The 24,413-nt window shown below is 44.2% G+C and overlaps 1 protein-coding gene across 1 annotated transcript in view; it reads left to right on the forward strand.

The window, feature by feature from the left end:
- The window catches only part of VPS53 (VPS53 subunit of GARP complex), a 132,807-nt gene extending 109,170 nt beyond the window's left edge, over window positions 1–23,637 (forward strand). The window contains exons 19-22 of the mRNA XM_055402900.2: window positions 3,660–3,729; window positions 18,804–18,941; window positions 21,125–21,229; window positions 21,677–23,637. Coding sequence (XP_055258875.2) covers window positions 3,660–3,729; window positions 18,804–18,941; window positions 21,125–21,229; window positions 21,677–21,847 — 484 coding nt within the window. The 3' untranslated portion in view covers window positions 21,848–23,637. The remainder of the gene's footprint in view (window positions 1–3,659; window positions 3,730–18,803; window positions 18,942–21,124; window positions 21,230–21,676) is intronic.
- The last annotated feature ends 776 nt before the right edge of the window (window positions 23,638–24,413 follow it).

Genomic DNA, 24,413 nt, shown 5'->3' on the forward strand with positions numbered 1-24,413 from the left:
TCTCTGACTGGATAATAAGCCTTTTGAGGATGGGAACCGTGAGTTCTGTTTTTCTTGAGCCTTCTCTTCCTCCTCACGCATAGCGCTTATTACTGTGGCTGCCAGAGTATATCCACTTGTGGACACCCATGAGTCTAGGGAAGGTACTAGAAATCAGGAGGAGCAAGTCAGGGAGCCAGTCCATTGCCAAGTAGGTGGAGTGAGCACTGCACTGCGTGTCTCCTGCCACGTCCTCCTGTGTGGCTACTTCTGGCTTGTTGTTTTAAAGCGGGGAGATGTTTTGGTCCTTTGCCAGTCAGCATCTGGCTATAGCACGGTTTTCCTCAAGGCCGTACACCATGGAGGGTCAGTGCCTCCTCTGACCAATTATCAAACAAGCGTTTTGGCAGACTTCTCAGGCAAGGGCTTCGGGAAGAATGGCCCCATCCAAGCTACTGAAGTGAGGTTATTCTCATCCAGGTCCCCAAGGACAGTTTAGGGCTCCAAGTTTCTGTCTTCCCCAGATCTCTCCCAGTTTGTGTTCAATTAAGGCTTTCCCTCCCCCTCACACACAAGCCCCTAAAGAGCAACAATTATAGAGTGGCTTGTGGCCTGAGCTTTAGTTCCCAGCGTATCAGGAAAGGCTCGAGTGGACCCTCCCAGGAGGCATTAATGTGTGCAGGACAGCAGATGGGCCAGGAGCTGACATCCCTTCCACTCTCTGGGTGCTCATTAGCGCATGTTAAAAGCCCTGCTGATAAATCACACTGTGACACTCCCCATAACTCCCAGTAGGAACAGCGTCTCTATAAAAATTTACTGTGGCCAAGAATCTCCAGTGCAGTTGCACAGGAGCCTGATGGAGCTGATGTTAAAGCACGGAAGGGGTCTGTTTACTTCACTGGTCCCAGCACCAGCTCACCTTCTCTCAGTGCCCTTGGCTGTCACATTAAGCCCATAATGGGGGAGCTGGGCATAGGATGCCATCTCTCACATCTGGAAAAGTTTAACCTGTAATCTAGAAAGTGGATCCTTAATTTAATCCATGGTACCCTCTTATCACTGTAAAATCCCAGCTGAAGACCAGAACCTTCAGATGGGGGCTGTGAGAACACTCTTCTTCAGCCAAGAGCAGTCACTGCCACCGCTGTGAGGGTCTGGAGGAGCCCCTGGCAGTTACCCCTCACGTTGCTGGAACTCTTCCCCCAAAGACGTGTCCCTGATCCTTATGTTTTCCCCACCCCTACCCCTATAGTCCAGCACAGAGAGCCAGATGAAGCACATGATCAAAACCTACTTAGTCTGAAGTAACTTAGGTTTTAAACTGTGTGCCATTGCAGTTAGCTGTAGTTCAGTCTCATGGTACTTCTTGGCCCGACTCCAGTTTAGAACAGGAAGAATCCATGCCACACAGTCCCTTGTTCTCACTGCCTCCTGATCAGTTAGCTGGCCTTCCCCTAGATTTGATCTCTGGGGCTGACGTTTCTTTCCCGCTAACTTTCTTATCTCACTATTGGTCTTTGAAGCAACAACAGTCTCTGCTATTTAGACATCAAGATCACCCCCCTGGTGGAAACTACTGTTTGAACCACAAGTGACCTCCCTCATCCCCTCAGTGGATTCTCCTCCATTCAGTAATGGGGACGATGAGACAGATCTCTTAATAGTGATTGGAAGGAAGAAAAAAAAGAGAAGTCATATAAACTTCCTGGTAAAGTCCTGGTACCAAGCCTACATTTAAAAAGTATTAGCTACTGCCATTATTATTTATTGTTCATTCAGCATGCAGTCCCTTGAGCACCCGCTGTGTTCCAGCTGCAGAATTCAGTGCTTTGACTAAGTAGATGTGGTCCCTGGCTTCATTTGCCTTACGGTCAAGTGGAAGGAAATAGACATGTCAGCAAATAAGTATAACCGAGTAGGTTATTTATTAGGTTTGAGGTCTGTGGACTCTGCAGAGTATGGTGGAGGGGACTGAGGAGAGGCTTCACAGGAAAGCTGTCCTTGAGCAGAGTCCAGGAGATAGGTGTGTGTCCTGACCCACAAGGTGGTAGGGAAGGCATTCCGGGCAGCGGGAGCAGTGTGAGCAAAGACACAGAGGATTGAGATTGCCTAGAGTCGTAGGATCTGCATGTGGCCAGCCAGCCTGAATCACAGGGTGTCAGGGCTCAGCGAGATGGGGCTAGACAGTTGAGGAAGGTCTGTCTGCAGTAATTGCAAGAGTTGTGATCAGAGGAAGGTCCTGATCATATTTGCATCTGAAATAAATTACATTAACGGCTGATGGATTAGAAATGATGAGGCTGAAGGTTGGGAGACCAGTGAGGAAACAACTGAAAGAGCTCTAGTGAGAAGGAGAAGGGCAGCAGCCAGGGGACGGTCAGGAAGGGTGGGTGTGGGCGTTGAGGGAAGAACTGAGAACTTACTGGATTTCGGGGTTGAGGGCAAGTCTGCGGCTTGACTTGAATGCCTGTGCAGAGGAGATCTAGTCTCCAAGCCTGGTTCCAGGATAGAGCAGAGTCTTGGATGTGCTGGAGTGGAGGTGCCAGTGCCTTGCCAGTGGGCTCTCTAGTAGGTCTCTGGATATCAGAGTGGCACAGACCTTCTGGAAAAAAGGTGGAGAGAGCAAAGAGGATGGCGGGCATGAGCCTGAGAGCAGCTTGTAAAGCATGAGGAGAGGGGGAGGTTGGCCAGCCTTTACCTCAAACGCCAAATCTTGCTTTTGGTCAAGGGCCCTGTGTTCTCCTGGTCTTCGAATCTGGCCTGATTTTAGGCATTTCTGGTTCCCACACCTTCTGTTCAGCAGCAGTACAACTCAGCCTTCCCTACTCAGGGCTCTGCAGGGTTTTCTTAAACCCTCCTAACCTGTTAAAATTATGTTCTCCCTTTCCCCAGATGAGCATCATCAATCCACCTGGCCCAGGTTGCCCTTCAGTCCCCAGTAAACTTTTTGGAGATTGTGTATTTTGTTCCCTGATCTGACAGTTACTCCCTTAGGAATTATTTCCTATTTTCGCATTTAAGATCCCATAACCACCTCATGTATATTCGGTTGTCACATCCATTAGAATGTTTTCAGCTACTCGTCATAGAAGGCCTGACTCAAACGGACTTAAACAGTGAATATTTTATTTCATATAACCGAAGTTTGGAGATCGGACAGATCCCAAGATGACTGATGCAGTGATTCAGCGATGTTACTAAGGACCCAGCTTCTTTACTGACCCTGCTCTCCTTGGGCCTGGCTTCATCCTTAGAACAGTGGGAAAATGACAGCTCTAGATGTTAAATCCAAACACACAAACAGGCTAAAACTGAAGAGAGTCTTGCCCCCACTGCGCAGCGAAGTCCTTCCCTCCCACCGGTTTGGGTCATGTCCTCGAATTGTCAGTAGCAGTCACCCAGGGAACCCCAGGCTCTCCTGGCTGAGGCTAATTAGGAGCCACCTCTGTTGCTTAGGAGGAATCTGCCTTTCCCCAGCATCCCAAGGCCAGATTTACCTAAATAAAACCAGGGCTTTCATTAGGGGGGAAAAGAATGCGTGCTGGTAGGACATAAGAATATCTACTTTAATTCTCCATTTTCTTTAGAGGGAAGTATAGGAACTTAAAGAAAAGTTTCTGCAAGTTTTTTACCAAAGAGAAAATGAACCTAATCTGTCACTTCTTTTTTATCCACAGCTCCTTCATTCCCAAGTTCATCACCCACCTCTTCAAGTGCAAGCCAATCAGCATGGTGGGGGCAGAACAGGTGAGATGAAGCTGGTGTAGGGCTGTTCCCCTCGCTTTTATTGTGGGTCAAACCACATATCTTAGTCCAGAGGCACGACGTAAAAGTAAAACCACCAGTTTCTCCTGTTTGAGGACAGAATGATGATGTGGCAACTTAATTCATTCATCCATTTATTTAAAGCATTTTTTTCCCATTGAGCACACCCTCTAAGTACCTGGGCCTTATTCTAGGGACAGGGCACACCACAGTGAACAGGCAGACAAGACCTCCCCTTCATGATGTTTACACTCTAGTAAGAAGAGACAGATAACATACAAGTAACAAATAAATTAGAAGATCATTTTTACGTCAGTATGCAGGGTATAAAGCTAGGTTATATGAAAGAATACCTTAGGAGCATGATATTCATTATATTCTTTATGTATTTATGCGCCATGTGTTCAGCCGCTCAGTCATGTTCGACTCTGCAGCCCCATGAACTGTAGCCCACCAGGCTTCGCTGTCCATGGAATTTTCCAGTCATATTTTTATAGAGATATATTCTTTTTAAATATTTATTCGTTCATTCAACTGCTTCAGGTCTTAGTTGCAGCACATGGAATTTTCCCTATATCATGTGGAATCTTTCTGATGCAGTACACTGACTTTCTAGTTGAAATGTGCAGGTTTAAGTAGTTGTAGCATTTGTGCTGAGTTTCTCCACAGCACATGGGATCTTAGTTCCCCAACCAGGAATCAAATCCATGTTCTTGCATTGCAAAGTGAAAGTGTTTTAGTTGCTCGGTCGTGTCCAGCTCTTTGCGACCCCATGGACTATAGCCCTTCAGGCTTCTCTGTCCAGGGAATTCTGCAGGCAAGAATACTGAAGTGGGTAGCCATTCCCTTCTCCAGGGAATCTTCCCAACCCAGGGATCAAATTTGGGTCTCCCGCATTGCAGGCAGATTCTTACTGTCTGAGCCACCAGGGATGCATATTGCAAGGCATATTCTTAACCACTGGACCTCCAGTTCAGTTCAGTTCAGTCGCTACCAGGGAAGTCCCTAAATATATTCTTTACATACTTATATTCTTTATATTCTCTGTTCTATGAGGAGTAATGACTTTAGGTTGGATGATTGGAGGAGGCACTTCTGAGAGTTGGGGCTGGAGGAGGACTAGGAGAAAAGCATCTGGGCGGAGGGAGCCACAATGGCTCTTGATTATTTTGGGTCCTGTAGTGGCTGGGGCAGAGACCACCTAGGAGCAGCAAGCAAAAACAGGCTCATCTTTTTGGTACGGAGAAGCTCTGTTCACCTCACCCAGCAAGTCTTCCTCCATCAGCCCCACCCTGCTCACTTGAATTCTATGCCTCAAGACATGTCTACATAGATGGTGTTGCCTCAGCACTGCTGAGTTGAGTTGGGTGCCATGGCAGTTGCCTCTGCTCAGATACCACCTGTTCACACTCTGTAATTTGAACAGCTTGAGTTTGGAGAACAGTTTAAGCTCCTTTAAAAACAAACAATAATATTCAACCCCTAATTCATTTTCTGTTTGTTTATAATTGTTCACGCCATTTAATTGTAGCTCCTTAATCTTCATACAAATGTAAACAGAAGGCTCAGTTTGCCTTTATTCTCATTATTTTTGAAGGTTTAGTTGCTCTTGGTTTTAATTGAAGTACAGTTGATTGACAATGTCGTATTAGTTTTAAGTGTACAGCAAAATGATTCAGTTATATGTATACATATATCTATTCTTTTTCAGATTCTTTTCCCTTAGAAATTATTACAAAATATTGAGTATGGTCCCCCAGCCCCTAATTATTTAAAAACACTTACTTAGGTGCAAACTGTTCATGTACTGATCATGTCTGATCCCTTTATATTCATTAAAATAAATCCTCTGTAGACCTCTATTCAGCAATACTGAACTGATTTCAGTTGCTTTCTATATTTGAAAAAACTACATTTTTAAGTAAGGAGAATATATAATTCAAGGCATTTCCATAACTCCTGTTCTTCCACTGGATTAGTTGACTTGATGGTGGCTCTCCTAGCTCCATGACTTGCCCCAATTCTGGGCCCTTGGTCGTGCTGGTCCAAGTCAGGCCTCAGGAGGGTGGCAGGTCAGCATGTGCCCTGGTGCATCATGGGTCCATCAGAAAGTATCAAAGCCAGAGATGTAATACCTGTGAATAACAGGCATCTCTTGACTCTCATAAGTGCTGTATGTTTTATATTCTTTTTGTAAGTGAGTGGCCTTCCTACCCTATAGCAAGGTGGTAGGTGTGAGCCTTAAGGTTATGGGCTCCAGAATCACTAAGGTCTGATGCTGAATCCTATCTCTGCCACCCAGCAGCTGTTTGTCCTTAGACAAGTTACTTACTCTTTGAGGGCTTTAGTTGCCTCATCTATAAAATAGGGATAATCACAGTACCACCTCACAGGGTAGTTGTGAGGATTAAACAAGATAATGTACTGAAAAACATCAGCAAGGAGATCAAACCAGTCCATCCTAAAGGAAATCAACCCTGAATATTCATTGCAAGGACTGATGCTGAAGCTCTAATTCTTGGCCACCTGATGCAGACAACCAACTCATTGGAAAAGATCCTGATGCTGGGAAAGACTGAGCGCAGGAGGAGAAGGGGACAACAGAGAATGAGATGGTTGGATGGCATCACTGACTCAATGCATGTGAGTTTGAGCAAACTCCAGGAGATAGTGAAGGACAGGGAAGCCTGGCGTGCCTCAGTCCGTGGGGTCACAAAGAGTCAGACACAGCTTAGTGACTGAACAACAGCAACGCGCCGAAGTGCTTGACCCAACATCAGGCACATGGGAAGCCCTCAGCAAATGCCAGCTCTTACTATTAATAGTTTGTTTCTCTGTCAGCGCCTGTCTTCTCACATGGAAACATCTAGTCAATGCTTGACGTGGGCTGTCTGTCTGACCAGCTTAGCAGAGTCAGAAGCGTTGTTTCAGCAAACGTCTTGGAAGGTTGCGTGGATTCAGACACTGACCGACTGCATCTGAGTGTAGAGTTTCAGTATTTGGAAATTCTTGCCTCTTGCACATCATAAGCACAGAATGAAGCCTCTCCTCGGGAACTAGCAGAATAATGCCTCAGCACGTCCAGCTTCATGAGCACATGTTCACCGGGGATGTTCTGTTCACCTCACTGCTGTGACTGATGAGCAAGGACGTAGAGTGGTTGCTCTTAGTGTGTCCGAGAGAAGCTTTGGATTCTGTTTCTAGTCTCTAGAAACTAATTTTCTCCAGTCTCTAGCGTTGATGAAGCCCCAACAGAGTTGGGAACAGAGTTGACTCATTGGGAACATGTTTCCATGAGTTTGCAGCTCTGTCCAGGCCTTGCAAGCTGATTTAGTGTCCAGCAGCCATGCTATTTTCATCTTGTCACATGAATCCAATGTCATATCTATTTTCCTCAGATTTTCCTTTCTTTAAAAGAATGTTAAAATAATCAACTCAGACTCCAAAAGTCCGCATCTTCAGAAAAATATCAGTTTGGCCAGTATTCTGCTTTGAGATGTGAATGAGAAAACCATTTGGAAACTGGCGTTTGACTTTGTCAGACCCCAGACAAACATGAGTGGGTGACAGGGGAGCAAAGATCTCAATAGGCCCTGCCTCGGGTGAAGGGTGGGGAGGCCATGAGCAGGAACTGTAGGGCAACATGATCCTTGGAAGATCCCATGTGAAGTTCAGGTTTAGCTGGGATCCATGCTTGCTGTGAGTATCTAAGCCCATGCAGTCATGGAGCTGGAGGCTTGATCACTCAAGCAGCAAAACCACAGGAAACTGGAAGTTACCAGAGAGAAGTTCATAGATGAAAACAGATTCTGGGACTTCCCTTGTGGTCCAGTGATTAAGACTTCACTTTCCAATGCAGGGGGTATGGGTTCAGTCCCTGATCACAAAGCTAAGATCCCACATGCTTCTCAGCCAAAAAACCAAAACATAAAACAGAAGCAGTATCACAACAAATTCAATAAAGACTTTAAACACAGTTCACATTTTAAAAAAAATTGTTAAAACTTCTGCTTAAAAAAAAAAGAAAAAAGTCTTGATGAAACAGATTCTGTCACAAGTCTTATAGCAGCTGTAATCCAAGTGTAACAAAAGCTGTGAGAGTCAAGGATTGAGGCCTAATCTCAGAGGCCTCTGCTTTGCCACAGAGGTACTAGATCCTAATTTTAGATTGTGTTTTAATGCTTGTGTCAAAAATAGTAAAGGAGACATTTTCCTGCTCTTGATTCTTTCCCTGATCACTGTATAAAGTAAATTATTTCTCTTTGGGCCCCAGAGTCTGCTTGAGCAATTGCAAGGGCACGCGGAACTGAACCATACCAGTATTTGTCATGCTTCTTGCTAGTTTGTGATTTTCAGAGAATCTTGTGGGATTTGCAGGGTCATTAATTAGTCTTTTGGCCACAGTATATATGACCGAGCACACAGTAGAAATGGAATCCATTTGCACAAACTTACCAGAGGAAGCAGCTCACTGTTGTGTCAGGAAAAGGACCCAAGGTGTTTTTAATCTCTCCTTTGGGGGAAAAAAAAGTGTACTAATAAAATTTAATACATGTAAATGACCATTTTTTAAAAGAATGACAAAACCTTAGCAAGCTAGGAATAGAAGAAAATGTGTTAAAGCTGATTTTATTTTAAAAGGGTATATACAGAAACGTATGTGATGGTCTACATGGATAAATCCATTTGTCAAAACTGTACTGTTAAAAAGTGTGCATTTCAGTGTATGTAAATTTAACCTCAGAAAAATTAAGTGAGGGACAGGGAGTGGTTGCAGCAGGGTTTCTCAGCCTCTGCTCTGTTGACATTTGGGGCTGGAGAATCTTTTTTGTTGTGGGGCTTCCCTGTGCATTATAAGATGTTTGGCACCATCCCTTACCACTACCCACTAGTTGCCAGTAATGCCCTGCCAATGTTGACACCCAAAAATGCATCCAGACATTGCCAGATATCCAGGCCGGGGGTGGGAGGATGAACCAACACCCCATCCCCCAGCTGAGAGCCAGTGTATTGTAGGCATAGATGAACTGAGACGAGCATGTGAGAATGTCTCTGGTTAGTACACCGACTGCAAAAGGATTCACTGTATTCTTCTGTTTATGTCATACATGTTTGAAACTCTCCATAATAACAAGATTTTTTTTTTTAATGTAGTGGTCCACCCTCACATAATACCCACTTAAGTGATATCCACAATAAAATTTTATTTTGAGAAATGACACAAAACTCAATTAGTGCTTAAAGTAACTTCCTTCTAGATTTTTTGATTATAGAATGTGTGTTCAGAAAAGCTAAACTTTCTCCTTCCTTTTTTTTTTAATGTGCTTGTGTGTCTGTGCACACGGTAGAGCTTTCTCCCTTTTGTTCAGCCCTTCTCTATTTCTAGGGAGCTTTTTGAATCTCTTCACTTCCTAACCGCTCACTTTTCTCTGTCTCATTAGTTCTGGCCCACCTTGACTTTTATGAGACCATCCTGTCCACCAAGAACTTGAAGCCTCGTCTATCACTCCGTCGAAAAGGGGCCTCCCTTTGTGCCACACGGAGCAGAGAGACAGGCACAGTCACGCTCTGCAGGGGTTTATGCCCATGGCAGGATCATCAAGGTCCTGGAGATGGGAGGACCCAGCAAGCTCATGAATGAAATGAATCAGTTAATGGGGAAAAAAATTGCCATAAACATCACGCTTAATGGTCAAATGTAGAAAGATTTTTATCTTGACATTGGGAACAAGACAAGGATGTCTACTGTCAACATTTCTGTCCCATGTTGCCCTTGAAGTCCTGACCAGGAAAATAAGGCAAAAAATAAAATTTTAAAGAAATAAAAGGTATACAGTTAGAAAGGAAGAAACAAAGCTGTCATTTTTCACATTTTACAGAGAACATGATTGTGAATGACAGTATCCAGAAGAATCTATAGACAATTAGAATAGAAATTTAGTAGGCGGGGGCCAAATATAAGGTCAGTATTTAAATTATTTTCAATATTTGTATATACCAGCAACAAACAATTTAAAAAATTTTAATGAAACCATATACAGTGAAATCTAGCTAGTAATAAGTATTTTTAAAATGTGTGAGTCTTCTACACAAAAAATGATACAGTATTAAGAGACATTAAGCAAAATCTTTAAAATGACAGGAAGGTCCATGTTCATATGTTAAAAGACTCAATACTTTTTTTTTTTTTTTTTTAATTTTTGGTCACACTGCACAACATGTGGGATCTTAGTTCCCCAACCAGGGATTGAACCCACGCTCCCTGCACTGGCAGCAGAGTCTTAACCACTGGACTTCTAGGGAAGTCCCATGAACTCAGTGTTTTTAAAATGTCAATTCTTTCAAAGTTATAGATAGAGTGATATCCCAGCAGGGGTGGGGTGGATGCTTGTGGGTGTGAATGTAAATTGATAATCGGATTCTAAAAGTTGGATGGAAATGCAAAAGACCAGAAATAGCTGAAATAACTCTTGAGAAAGAGAACAGAGTTGGAGGATTTAAACTTCAAGCTACCAGGGCTTCTTTTAATGCTGAAGTAATTGAGCACACAGGGACAGATGGGCCAACAGAAAGGAATGGAGTTCAGCAATTGCCCCACACGCACACAGACACTTGATTTATGGCAAAAGGAGTACTGTAATTCAGTTGGGAAGGGATGGCCTTCTCAGTAAACAGTGCTAGGTAATTGAATATCCACATGGGAAAAAAATTAATCTTTTTATTTTTTTTTTAAGGAATTTTTTGATGTGGGCCGTTTTTAAAGTCTTTATTGAATTTGTTACAGTATTACTTATGTTTTATGTTTTTCTGTTTTTGGAAGTCCTGGAAAAAAATTAATCTTGACCCTAACCACACACCATATACAAAAAATCAAAAGCTTCTGCACAGCAAAGGAAACTATAAGCAAGGTGAAAAGACAGCCTTCAGAATGGGAGAAAACAATAGCAAATGAAGCAACTGATAAAGGATTAATCTCCAAAATATACAAGCAGCTCCAGCAGCTCAATTCCAGAAAAATAAATGACCCAATCAAAAAATGGGCCAAAGAACTAAACAGACATTTCTCCAAAGAAGACATAAAGATGGCTAACAAACACATGAAAAAATGCTCAACATCCCTCATAATAAGAGAAATGCAAATCAAAACCACAATGAGATACCATTTCACACCAGTCAGAATGGCTGTTATCCAAAAGTCTACATGCAATAAATGCTGGAGAGGGTGTGGAGAGAAGGGAACCCTCTTACACTGTTGGTAGGAATGCAAACTAGTACAGCCACTATGGAGAACAGTGTGGAGATTCCTCAAAAAAACTGGAAATAGAACTGCCATATGATCCAGGAATCGCACTCCTGGGCATACACACCAAGGAAACCAGAACTGAAAGAGACACATATACTCCAGTGTTCATTGCAGCACTGTTTATAATAGCCAGGACATGGAAGCAACCTAGATGTCCATCTGCAGACGAATGGATAATAAAGCTTTGGTACATATACACAGTGGAGTATTACTCAGCCATTAAAAAGAGTGCATTTGAACCAGTTCTAATGAGGTGCATGAAACTAGAGCCTATTATACAGAGTGAAGTAAGCCAGAAAGAAAAATACCAATACAATATACTAATGCATATATATGGAATTTAGAAAGATGGAAATGATAACCCTGTATCTGAGACAGCAAAAGAGACATAGATGTATGGAACAGTCTTTGGGACTCTGTGGGAGAGGGTGAGCGTGGGATGGTTTGGGAGAATGGCATTGAAACATGTATATTATCCTATGTGAAACGAATCGCCAGTTCAGGGTCGATGCATGTTACAGGATGCTCGGGGCTGGTATGCGGGGATGACCCAGAGGGTGGATAAGGCGAGGAGGGAGGTGGGAGCGGGGTTTGGGAGGGGGAACTGGTGTGCACCCGGGGCGGATTCATGTCAATGTATGGCAAAACCAACCAATATAATATTGTAAAATAATTAGCCTCCAATAAAAATAGAAATTTAAAAAAAAAGTCAGTTTCCCAAAAAACAAATCAGTTGCAATGAGGATGTGGAGAAATTAGAACCCTCATACGCTGCTGGTGGAAATGCAAAATGCTGCAGCCTTTTGGGGAAACAGTTTGGCCGTTTCTCAAAATGTTAAACATGGAGTTACCATATTACCCAGCAATTCCACTCCTAGATAGAAACCCAAAAGAACTGGAAAAGTGTATCACATAAACCGTTGTACATAGATATTCAGAGTGGCATTATTCATAATAGCCAAAAAGTAGAAACAACTCAGATGCCCATCAGTTGATGAATGGATAAACAAAATGTGGCTTAATCTTACAAGGGAATATCATTCAGTTGTAAATAGAAATGAAGTACTTACTCATGCTGCAACATAGATGAGCCTTGAAAACATTATGCTAAGTGGAAGAATCGTAGACAAAAGGTCACAGAACGTATGATTCCATTTATATGGAATGTCCAGAGCCGGCAAATCCACAAGACAGAAAGCAGACTACTGGTTGGTAAGGGCTGGAGGAGAGGAGGGAACGAGATTCGATTGCTAATGGCCATGGAATTTATTTGTGGCATGATGAGATGTCTGTAACTGAGCAGTACACTTTTAAAAGGTGAATTTATCTCAAATTAAAAAAAAAAAAAAACAACTCCAGGTGGATTATAGCTCTGAAAATGAAAGATAAGACAACAAAACTTCTGGAAGATAAAAGGAGAATATTTTTATGACTGTGGGTTAGGCAGAGATTCCTTAACAAAACATTAAAAGTACTAATCGTAAAAGACGGGATTATTTGGAGTACTTAAAATTAAGGACTTGTTTTTCTCAAAAGACAAGCCAGAGTAGCAGATGATATTTGCAATATATGTAACTGACAGAGTACTCATATTCTAAAAATATCCTTTTAAAAATCTCTAACATAATCGCTTGTGTGGAATCTTAAAAGAAAAAAAAACAAAACTCAATTTCAGAGAAACAGAGAATCGAATGGTAGTTGCCAGGGACTGGGGGAAGCGGGAAATGGAGAGATGGAGGTCAGAGGGTACACACTTTGAATTCTAAAGTGAGTAAGTTCCAAGGACAGCATGGTGACTGTAATTAATAATACAGTGTGATGTACTTGAAATTTGCTGAGAGTAGATCTTAAGCATTCTTACCACATACACAAAAGGAGAGTTAATTATCTTGATCTTGGTAATCATTGCACAAAGTGTATGTATATCAAATAATCACCTTGTACACCTTAAATATATGCAGGTAAAGTGTATTTGTCAATTATTCCTCAGTAAAGTTGAAAAACGTACTTTAGAAAAACCTCAACAAATCAATTAGAAAAAAGATGATTAGCCAGTAGAAAAGATGGCAAAAGACTTGAACAGGTGCTTCAAAAAGAGGCTCGCCGGTAAGCATATTAATGGTCTGCTGCTGCTGCTGCTAAGTCGCTTCAGTCGTGTCCGACTCTGTGCGACCCCATAGACGGCAGCCCACCAGGCTCCCGTCCCTGGGATTCTCCAGGCAAGAACACTGGAGTGGATTGTCATTTCCTTCTCCAGTGCGTGAAAGTGAAAAGTGAAAGTGAAGTCGCTCAGTCATGTCCGACTCCTTAGCGACCCCATGGACTGCAGCCTATCAGGCTCCTCCGCCCATGGGATTTTCCAAGCAAGAGGACTGGAGTGGGTAGGGAAATATAAATTAAAATCACAGTATCAGAATGGCTAAAATTAAAAAAGACCAAAAATACCAAGTGTTGATGAGACTGTAAAGCAACTGGAACTTTCAGGCATCGCTGGTAAGACTGGAAATTAGCACAACCAAACTGGAAAACCATCAGATAGTCTCTACTAAAGCTAAACATATGCCTACCCCTTGATCCGGTAATTGTACGTAGATGCTACGTAGAATTCTACGTACCCCCAGAGAAATGAGGGTGTGTGGCCACCAAAGACATGTACAAGAATATTCATAGCAGATTAATGAGCAGCAGACCAGTCCTGAGGCACAGAGGGCAGAAGAGTGGTAGCCTTTGTTGGGAAGGAAGAGAGAGCATTGACTGGAAGAGAACCCAAGGAAGCCTTCTGGGATGCAAATAATGTCCCAAGTCATCTTTTTAATTTATTTTTTTAATTGACGTATAGAGGAATTGAAGTACTGCTGCTGATGTCCAGCAAAGTGATTCTGTTATATACATGTACATATACATATATGAAGATTATATAGTCTTTTTCATATTCTTTTCCATTATAGATTATAATCAGATACTGAATATAGTTCCCTGTGTTATATAGGAGGACCATGTTGTTTATCTATTTTATCCATAGTAATGTGTATCTGCTAATCCCAAACTCCTAATTTATTCACCATCACCCCCCACCTTTTGCCTTTGGTAACCATAAGTTTGTTTTCTATGTCTGTGAATCTGTTTCTGTTTTATGAATAAATTCATTTGTGTTGTATTTTAGATTCCACTATATGTAAGTGATATCGCATGATGTTTGTCTGACTTACTTCACTTACTATGATAATGTCTAGGTCTATCCATATTGTTGCAAATGGCAGTATTTCGTTCTTTTTATGGCTGAGTAGTATTCCATTGCGGAGAAGGCAATGGCAAGCCACTCCAGTACTCTTGCCTAGAAAATCCCATGGATGGAGGAGCCTGGTAGGCTGCGGTCTGGGGGGTCGCTGAGGGTCGGACACGACTGAGCGACTTCACTTTCGCCTTTCACTTTCACACATTGGAGAAGGAAATGGCAACCCACTCCTGTGTTCTTGCCTGGAGAATCCCAGGGATGGGGGAGCCTGGTGGGCTTCTGTCTATGGGGTCACGCAGAGTCGGACACGACTGAAGTGACGCAGCAGCAGCAGTATTCCATTGTGTGAATACAATATCTTCTTTATGCTTTCATCTGTTTTGTTTGTTTTGGAGTATAATTAGTTTACCACGTTGTGTTAGTTTCTGCTGTGCAATGAAGTGAATCAGCCGTATGCGTACATATCTATCCCTCTTGGACCTCCCTCCCACCTCACCCCCATCCCACCCCTGTAGGTCAGCATAGAGCACTGAGTTCATTTGTTGATGGGGAAATGTCTCATGTCTTTAGGCAGTAGGGTGTATGTGCTGTGCTGTGCTTAGTCGCTCAGTCATATCCGACTCTTTGTGATCCCATGGACTGTAGCCCACCAGGCTCCTCGGTCCATGGGAATTCTTTAGGCAAGAATACTGGAGTGGGTTGCCATGCCCTCCCCCAGGGGATATTTCCTGGAGAATCGACCCAGGGGTCGAATGCAGGTCTCCCGTGTTGCAGATGGATCTGTTACTGTCTGAGCCACCAGGGAAGCCCTGTGGGGTGTATACATATGTAATGATTTGTCAAGCTGCGTACTTGGTCTTTGTATACTGTACTGTATGGAAGTTCTACCTTAAAAAAGGAACGAGGGGAGAAACAAGGCATGTCTTCACCTTGGCCCACCTATTCCTCATATCCTGAACTGTTTCTTCCACATCACCTCATTTAAGAACTTAGTGTCATATATACGGCCTTTACCTTCTAGGAGTGTGCCTTTATTTTGTCTGCTCAAGGGTTCTATCACTGTGATAGTCATGTTGTCCCCCAAGAGGTGTCAGAGCTTCCCATTAATGGGCGATGACCCTTCCCAGGCATAGCATGCTGGCCAGCTTTGCACCCCAGTAGCCCACCAACAACATGAGCCATATTACCCCCAAAATTTTTCTCTGAGGCTCAGCCAAATTTGGCTGACAGCCACCTCTTGCCCAGTGCCTCATGCATAAAGAGATGAACTTTTAGCTATTTTCAAAGATGAAAGCCAACAGATTTTCATGATAAATGGGCCGTTTCACCTTCATTTCCCACAGACAGCCGCTAAGTCTGTCAAACTAGCTCCCACCTTTTCTGACTGCATTACTTCCAGTAAAACCTGAGACCAAGATTTCCATCTGTTCATCTGTATGGTGAGGAGAGAATTTTACTGTGACTGGCCAGAAATTGAGAATGTCCTATCTTTCAAAATATCAGAGATACTAGAGGGTTATGTCTGGTTCATTCAAAACTCTTCCTGTCACTTAAGACTGTACGATTATTTATGCATATAATATTCTCTGGGAAGTAGAAAATACAGAAAAAACAAGAAGTATCCCCGTATGTTTTTAAATAATCATTGATTTTTTTTTTCTGCTAGCAAATAATGCTAAGACATGGCTTTGATTTTGACAAGACGCTGAAATTCTGCTACATGGAAGATAAAGTTGAATCCTTACTAGGCCTCAGATATTTAATAGCATACTATGAAAAAAGAAGAGATGGAAAAACATACTTCCAGTTAATAAAAGTATAGAAAATAATGTCAAGAATATCAGCTTCCCACTTAGCTTAGTCAGATCTTAACATGGTCCCATATTTGCTCTAAATCTTTTTTATATAAATTATAATTATGGCTGAAGTCCCCTGTGGACCTACCCTGCCATTTCTCTCCCTCCATGCCCAGAGGTGATCACTATTCTGATTTTGATTTTATCATTCCCATATGTGCTTTGATAAGTGACATGTGTATGTATCCAAAAACGATATATAATTTTGCTTTGCAAATGTTTAAACTTTATACAAATGGTACTATACATATCATTTCCCCAGTTGCTTTTTTTGCCCAACATAATGATTTCTGAGATTTATCTGTGTTGATATAGGTTGTTTGAGTCACTTATTTTGACTTCAGTGTCATGTTCCATTGTGTGAATATAGCACTGTTTGTTTATCCATTCTACACTGTTGATGGGCATTTAGGTTGTTTCCAGTCTTTTGCTTTTACAAACAGTGGATTCGAGGAACCTTTTTTGACATGGGCAAGAATTTCGTTAAAGGATATGAGTACTGTGTCACAGGTTATGCACAAATTCCACTAGGAAATAGTACTGAAATTACCCCCAAAGTGCTTCAATCAGTTTATACCCTCATCCTAAGATTGAGTTTCATTGCACTATATGTGTGCCAACACTTGGTATTTCGACCTTTTTATTTTTGCCTTTCTGATGAGTACAAAATGATACACAGTTGTGGCTTTGATTTGTGTTTACTGGATCACTAGTAAAATTAAGTTTCCGGAGCCTGGCGGGCTACAATCCTTGGGGTTGTAAAGAGTTGGACACAACTGGGCACGCACACACAGCGTTTCACAGTCCTTTGAGCACTGGAGCCTCCACTTTTGTGAGGTGCCTGTTCAAATCTTTGCCCCATTGTTGGTATTGTTTTTACTGGGGTTGCCGTTCTTTTTCTTACTGATTTTCAGGAATCAGATCTTTTCAAATTCTTACTTGTTATCTATATATCTTTGGTGAGGTAGCTGTTAAGATCTTGGGCCCATTTTTTAGTTGGATTGTTTTCTTATTACTGAGTTTTCCTTTAAAAATCTTTGTATGTTTTAGATAACAGTCCTTTATAAGATGTATCTTTTGCAAATACTTTCTCCTAATCTGTGGCTTACCTTCTCACCCCCTTGACATTGTCCTTTGGAGAACAAACATTTTCATTTTAACGAAGACCAGTTTATCAGTTATTTCTCTAATAGAGCATGTCTTTTATTTATTTTTTAATTGAAGGATAATTGCTTTACAGAATTTTGTTGTTTTCTGTCAAACCTCAACATGAATCAGCCATAAGGATACATATATCCCCTCCCTTTTGAACCTCCCTCCCATCTCCCCCCCATCCCACTCATCTAGGTTGATACAGAGCCCCTATGTGAGTTTCCTGAGACATACAGCAAATTCCCATTGGCTATCTATTTTACAGATGGTAATGTAAGTTTCTTGGAGAAGGCAATGGCAAGCCACTCCAGTACTCTTGCCTAGAAAATCCCATGGATGGAGGAGCCTGGTAGGCTGCAGTCCGTGGGGTTGCTAAGGGTCGGACACGACTGAGCGACTTCACTTTCACTTTTCACTTTCCACTTTTACACATTGGAGAAGGAAATGGCAACCCACTCCAGTGTTCTTGCCTGGAGAATCCCAGGGACAGGGGAGCCTGGTGGGCTTCCGTCTATGGGGTCACACAGAGTCGGACACGACTGAAGTGACTTAGCAGCAGCAGCAGCAGCAATGTAAGTTTCTAATGGATCATGTCTTTGGTGTTATATCTAAAAAGTTATCACCATACCCAGGGTCATCTAGGGTTTCTCTTATGTTACCTTCTAGAAGTTTTATAGTCTTGTGTTTTACATTTAGGCCTGTGATCCATTTTGGGTTAGTTTTTGTGAAGGGTGAAAGGTCTGTGTCTAGATTCCTTTTTCCTTTTCCTTTTTTTTTTGCATATGGATGCTCAGTTGTTCAAGCACCATTTGTTGAAAAGACTGTCTTTACTCCATTGAATTGCCTTTGCTGCTTTGTGAGTGATCAGTTGACTCTATTTGTGTGGACTGTATTTGTGATTGTATTTCTGGGCTTTCTCTTCTGCACAATTGATCTATTTGTCCTTTCACCTATACCACACTGTCTTGATTATTATAAATCTTGGAGTCAGTATCTAGGGACTTCCTGGTGGTCCAGGCAGATTTTTAACTACTGGACCGCCAGGAAGTCCCAAGATACTGAGGTTTAAATTTGGCTTAGTCTCCTGTATCCTCACTAGCATCCAGAGAAACCCGAAAAAGAGCAGTATGGGGTTACCATTTTTTGCCTGTTCAATAAGCAAAAATTTTTAAGACATTTGTAAGGTTTTTCATATATATCCTGCACTGCTTTCTAAATAGAATGCAGGGGATCTGGGAAGATTCCACATGCCACGCGCCACAACTACTGAGCCCAAGCTCTAGAGCCCTCAAGCTCGAACAAGAAGCCACTGCAATGAGACACCCACACGCCACAATGAAGAGTAGCCCCTCACTTGATGCAGCCAGAGAAAGTTCACACACAGGAGTGAAGACCCAGTGCAGCCAAAAATTAAAATAAATTTTAAAAATTGTTGAAATGTTCAGAAAATGTTATTTATCAGCGTGTGCCCATGTGAAGTGGCTGGTACTATTTTGTTCTCTTCCCTCAGCTGCTGCTGGACACGCACTCCCTGAAGATGGTCCTGCTTGATCTGCCTTCCATCGGCTCTCAGGTGGTGAGGAAAGCCCCGGCCAGTTACACCAAGATCGTGGTGAAAGGCATGACCCGCGCGGAGATGATCCTCAAGGTGGGACTTGTGTCTTCTTTAGGGTTTCAGTTAAAAGGGCCTAGTTACCTGCTTAGTCACCTAGTTAGGGCTTATTCCAAACAGTACTGAGTACTAGTCTCAAAAAGCACAGGTTAGAACCTATTCCCATCAGTCCCAAAAGATTGTCTGCATTCTCTGACTGGACCAGACTTTGGCCTCATCAGTTATTGTTGAAAGTCAGTGCAGTGTTGCTGGGGCAGGGGTCAGTCGTTCTGTCTGACAAATGCATTCTTTCTTGTAATGGGATTCTCTTATAATAAGATTTGGCCAAGATTGGAGGCTGGGTGGTATTGTCACTCAGTCAGCCTCCCGTCAGGGTCTCTCTGCTCTGCTTCTCTCTGCTTCCCAGCTGTCAGTTCCTCCCATTTTTGACTTTCTAAGCTCTGCCACCTTATAGGAACTTCGAACAAATGTTGCATACCTGATTCTAATCAGCAAATGGTTTTCTAAAGCCCCATTTAACAAAATATATGTGGGGTGATGATGCTAAGAATGTCTGAAGCCTTGAGCTCCTGCATCTGATTTCCACCTGAACTTGTTGAGTGGAGAGGGAGCCTACTGGGGAGGGAAGAGAAGGCTGGAGAACAAATGGAGCTGTCAGGGGATGCTCTTAGAAGGCCAGGGCCTCCAGGCCCTTCAGGTCAGTCTGCAAGCAGAATGGCTCAAATGATGGAGGAGTAGGAAGTCACAGCGGGCCCTGACATGGCTGGACCAGGTGAGGGGCCTCCACAGACCTTGGGCTTTGACCTGACGAAACTGAAAGCAGCCTAATCCATTTCTTCCCCAGCTGGCTTACTCTCCATGGGGGAGAGCAGGGTTTGGAGAGAATTTCTGAGTGAGTTCTCCTTGCCACTCTGAGTTGTATTCTCAGAAATCCAAAACCAAGCCAGCCTACTGGAGGAAGAAAACCGGACCCCCACAATGAAAACCAAATGACTATGAACATGAGGGTTTAGATGCCAGGGCTCTCCTGCTGGTGGTACTTGAAGTTGTTGTTGTTGTCTAGTCACTGAGTCGTGTCTGACTCTTTTGCGACCCCATGGACTGTAGCCCACCAGGCTCCTCTGCCCATGGGATTCTCCAGGCAGGAATCCTGGAGTGAGTTGCCATTTCCTATTCCAGGGGATCTTCCCGACCCAGGGATCACCTGCATCGACAGGTGGATTCTTTACCAGTGAGCCACCAGGGAAGCCCTGGTATGTGAAGTTCCCGATTTTAAGTCTTGGAAACACTGAGGCTGTTGTGGAGTTTTTGTTCTTGAGAAAATCTGCTTAACTCGATGCTTTTTGAGGCCATCCCTTGGGAACCAGGGCTTCCTGTGGCTCAGCTGGTAAAGAATCAGCCTGCAATGTGGAAGACCTGGGTTCAATCCCCGGGTTGAGAAGATCCCCTGGAGAAGGAAAAGGCTACCCACTTCAGTATTCTGGCCTGGAGAATTCCATAGACTGTATAGTCCATGGGGGTTGCAAAGAATTGGACACAACTGAGCGACACTTGACTTGGGAATGATACGTCAGGACAGAAGGAGCAGGTTGCAGAAACCCAGGAAATGTCCCAAACAGGGGGCCCTCCAACACAGCGTTTCCTGTGGTCTTGATATTTTAAAAAAAGACACCTGGGACTCCTCCCCAGGCTCTATGAATTAGAATCTTAAGAGGAGGGACCTAGGAATCTGTACTTAAAAAGCAATTCAGGTGACATTCTTGATTTAGCAAATGTAGGAAGCATCGTGTTGTTATTCAGTCGCTAAGTCATGTCTGACTCTTTGCGACCGCATGGACTGCAGCACACCAGGCTTCCCTGTCCTTCACCATCTCCCAGAGTTTGCTCAAACTCATGACCATTGAGTCGGTGATGCCATCCAACCATCTCCTCCTCTGTGGCCCCCTTCTCCTCCTGCCCTCAGTCTTTGCCAGCATCAGGGTCTTTTCCAATGAGCTGGCTCTTCGCATCAGGTGGCCACAGTATCGGAGCCTTGGCATCAGTCCTTGCAGTGAGCATTCAGGGTTGGTCTCCTTCAGGACGGGTGGGTCTGACTGGAAGCGTTGCTGTAGCTGAATGCTGAAATGAAGCAGGCCGTCAGGACATTCCTGCAGCAGAGGCTCCGCCGCCTCGGATCATGAGCGTTTCCGGCAGGCCTGAGTCTCCTCTCTCCCTCACAGGTTGTGATGGCCCCTCACGAGCCGTTGGTGGTATTTGTGGACAATTACATCAAGCTCCTGACAGACTGCAACACAGAAACCTTCCAGAAGATCCTGGACATGAAGGTGAGCTCAGCATCTTGTCCTGTCCCTGGGTGCATCCTCCTCACACTCCGCGATTCACTGGGGGGTGGAATACAGGTCCCTGGGTGGCCTCCTCAAAGTGCCCACGCTGGGCCCAGGCTGCAAGAAACCATTTGAGGAGGGGGAACTAGGGCCCATGACCATGCCCCCCGTCACCTCCTGATGGCGGGGAGCTGGGCTTGGCGGGGCTGCAAGGAGAGGAGGCGACCCTCCCGCATCCTGCTGCCTGGCCACTTGCCCTCTCAGCCCTTTCTCTCCTCTCCTTTTGCCTTTTCTTCCTCCCCTGCTTCTCTCCCAGGCTCCTACCCAGGGCTAGTATCTCCCTTGGAGAAAGCGCTAATCCTCAGACCAATGAATACCAGATACTGCACTTGCCCTTGGGTCCTTGGGGACCAGACCTGCCATCACCCTCCTTTGTCTCCACTTCAGGGGCTGAAGCGGAGTGAGCAGAGCAGCATGCTGGAGCTCTTCCGCCAGAGGCTTCCCGCCCCGCCCTCAGGGCCCGAAGGCTCCAGCTCCCTGTCCCTCCTGGCTCCAACTCCAGAACAGGAGTCCTCGCGCATCCGCAAACTGGAGAAACTGATTAAAAAGAGACTGTAGGAGCGCCCGGGGGCACTTTTCCCCCTGGCCGGTGAGCCACCCGCAACCCGGATCCCCAGACGCCACTCATATCTGCTGTGCTCCCCAGACCCGCAGATCATCAGTCTTGAAACTTCCTGGGACATTTGGGTCATTCCTGGGTCGCTCCCATGCCTTGTCTTAATTCCTGCCCTAATGGGAGAAGCCAGGTAAGGACTGGAGGCAATCTCTGATTCCTGTAGCAGAGGCCACAGCGGGTAAAGGTTCCCGGGCTTCACTGGCTGCTCCCCGGCTGCTCCCGACTGCTCCAGTCGTCACTGAGTCTGCAGCCTCACCCGCACAGTCCTGCCCTCTGCGCCTGTGGCCCTGTTCCCTTCCCTGCTCTGTGCCTGCACTGTGGGCCAGAGAGCTGGCTCTCACCGCTTCCCCCACCTGCAGCCAGACCCCTGAGAGATGTCCTCTAGGCTTGGCTCTAGGGCTCCAGTGATGAACTGGCAGATGGCAGATGTGGTGGAAGAGAGAGGTGTGGCCTTTAGCTGAGCCCTGTGAAGAAAGGATGGCTAAGTAAGAAAAGTGCAAGGGGACTTCCCTGGTGGTCCAGTGGTTAAGACTCTGAGCTTCCAGTGCAGGGAGTGTAGGTTCGATCCCTGGTCAGGGAACTGAGATCCTGTGTGCCATGTGGCCAAATAAGAAAATAAAATAGAGGGAAGTAAACTTTGCAGCCAAAAAAAATGCAGAAAGAGTAGGGAGGAGTACGGTGGGTCACCCAGGCAGCTCGGTCAATAGATTTCCCTCTGCCCAGACAGCCATGGTGTTGCTCTGGGAAAATTATCCAGCCCATGCTAATTGAGGTTAGCGTTCTCCTCTCACTCCTGAAAGAAAGGGTGACGGGCCCATCTCCAGGCAGCCACTCTAGCCGTCTGTCATCGGCCTGGGAAGCTGGAAACGCCAGTGGACTCCCGCACCTGGTTCTTGTCACTCTCGGTGTTTACAGATCCACACTTCTTTTTGTGGTTCGTTCACAAGGAGTCACTTTCTGGACATCTCCATAGTGGCATTGAGATGTCAAGGCACTGTTTCCCCTCCACCACCACCAGCGCCAGGTGGTCACAGCCAGAGAAGTTGCTTTCTTGATTTATTACACTGTCAGTAATCTCCAAGGAGCCAAGAGATGTCAGTAGGAGTTACGTTAAGTGTCTTGTTGATGGGAGCTGAATGCCGTGTGTACGTCCTATACAGACAGAGTCTATTTCTCAGCTGGGGGTCTGAATCAGCATCACCTGAGGCCCTTTTTATTTTCACAAGTACAAATGCCTGGAGGTTGTGAATCAGTCTGGAAGTCTGGAGTAGTGCCCAACATACAGTTGAAAAGTTCCATTATGATTATAATATTTACTCCTTGTGAAGAACCGTTATAATAGGAACTTGCTTTATTGAAGATTTCCTATTGCACATTTTCACAAATGGGTATTTTTTTCTGACTGTAAGCAAGTGTAATTACTGTACAATTGAGCTGCTACTTAAACAGTAAAGATGTTTTTTTTGCTCATAGCCAGCATCGTGAATTTTGAGTCTGTGTTGATGTAGGGACCATGGCAGAAATCATGCTGTCCCCGACCTGACTTGGATTCTCCTTTGTTTTGATGACTAAGCCCTAAACGAAAGATTTATTATTGTCACTCTGAAATAATATATATAAGGGAGCCCTCATTGATCAAAACAGTAGCTAACAACTCTGCTATTCAGCTAAATTAGATATTGTACTGGTTCCTCCCCTCTATTTTCTCTAGACTTCAAAAAAAAAAAGATAACTTTGAAGTCACCTTATGTGGTTAAAATAAATATTGGTAATTTATAATTGATAAAGAGTTCTCTGCTGTCTTTACTATGGCCAGACTTCTGGATTGCTGGTTAGAGGTGCTCAGGCTGGAGAAAGTTCTGTTGGGATCATATCAGGGAAATAGGAACCATCACGGACAGGGTGTCTTGACCTCCAAACTAAGTTCTGGGAATTGAAGCAACTATCACCATACCTCCTTCTTTTGAAGAACAAAGACCCAGTACCCAGGGCTTTGCCCACCCAACCAGAAAATGGTGCTTTCTCACACCTCAGGTGGCTCCTCAGTACAGACAGAACAAGACCGAAAGTCGACTTCCGAGGGCCAGTGTGCCAGTGACTGGCAGGCAGGGTGAGTGAGCAGGAGAAACGGGGGATATGATGACAGCCCACCCTGAATTGCTGTTGGACGAGGAACCCTAGTCCCCTGTTTATGGAACGCCAGGGAAAATGCCAGAAATTCACAGCTGGAAATGAAATTCCTCCTGCTAGCAAGAAAAATCTCCAAAATAACCAGCTTGCTTGAGGCTGAAAGCAAGTGTTTCACACTTCTCGTCCCCTCCAAGTCAGATCGCTAAAAATAAAATGGTTAGGACTGCACTGGGCCATTTAAACACAGTTCTGGAAACACGGACGCACAAGAAGCTGGCATGAAGAAGGAGTATGGTGACGTTTTATACAGTAAAGATAATTTTCCAGTCTCAAATTCCAGTATGTATCAAAATAGACAAGCCACCCCCGCTTCCCCGG

This window comes from Moschus berezovskii, chromosome 20 (genome assembly GCF_049115385.1).
Source record: "Moschus berezovskii isolate FMDL1 chromosome 20, NW_MosBer_1.0, whole genome shotgun sequence".
NCBI lineage: Eukaryota > Metazoa > Chordata > Mammalia > Artiodactyla > Moschidae > Moschus > Moschus berezovskii.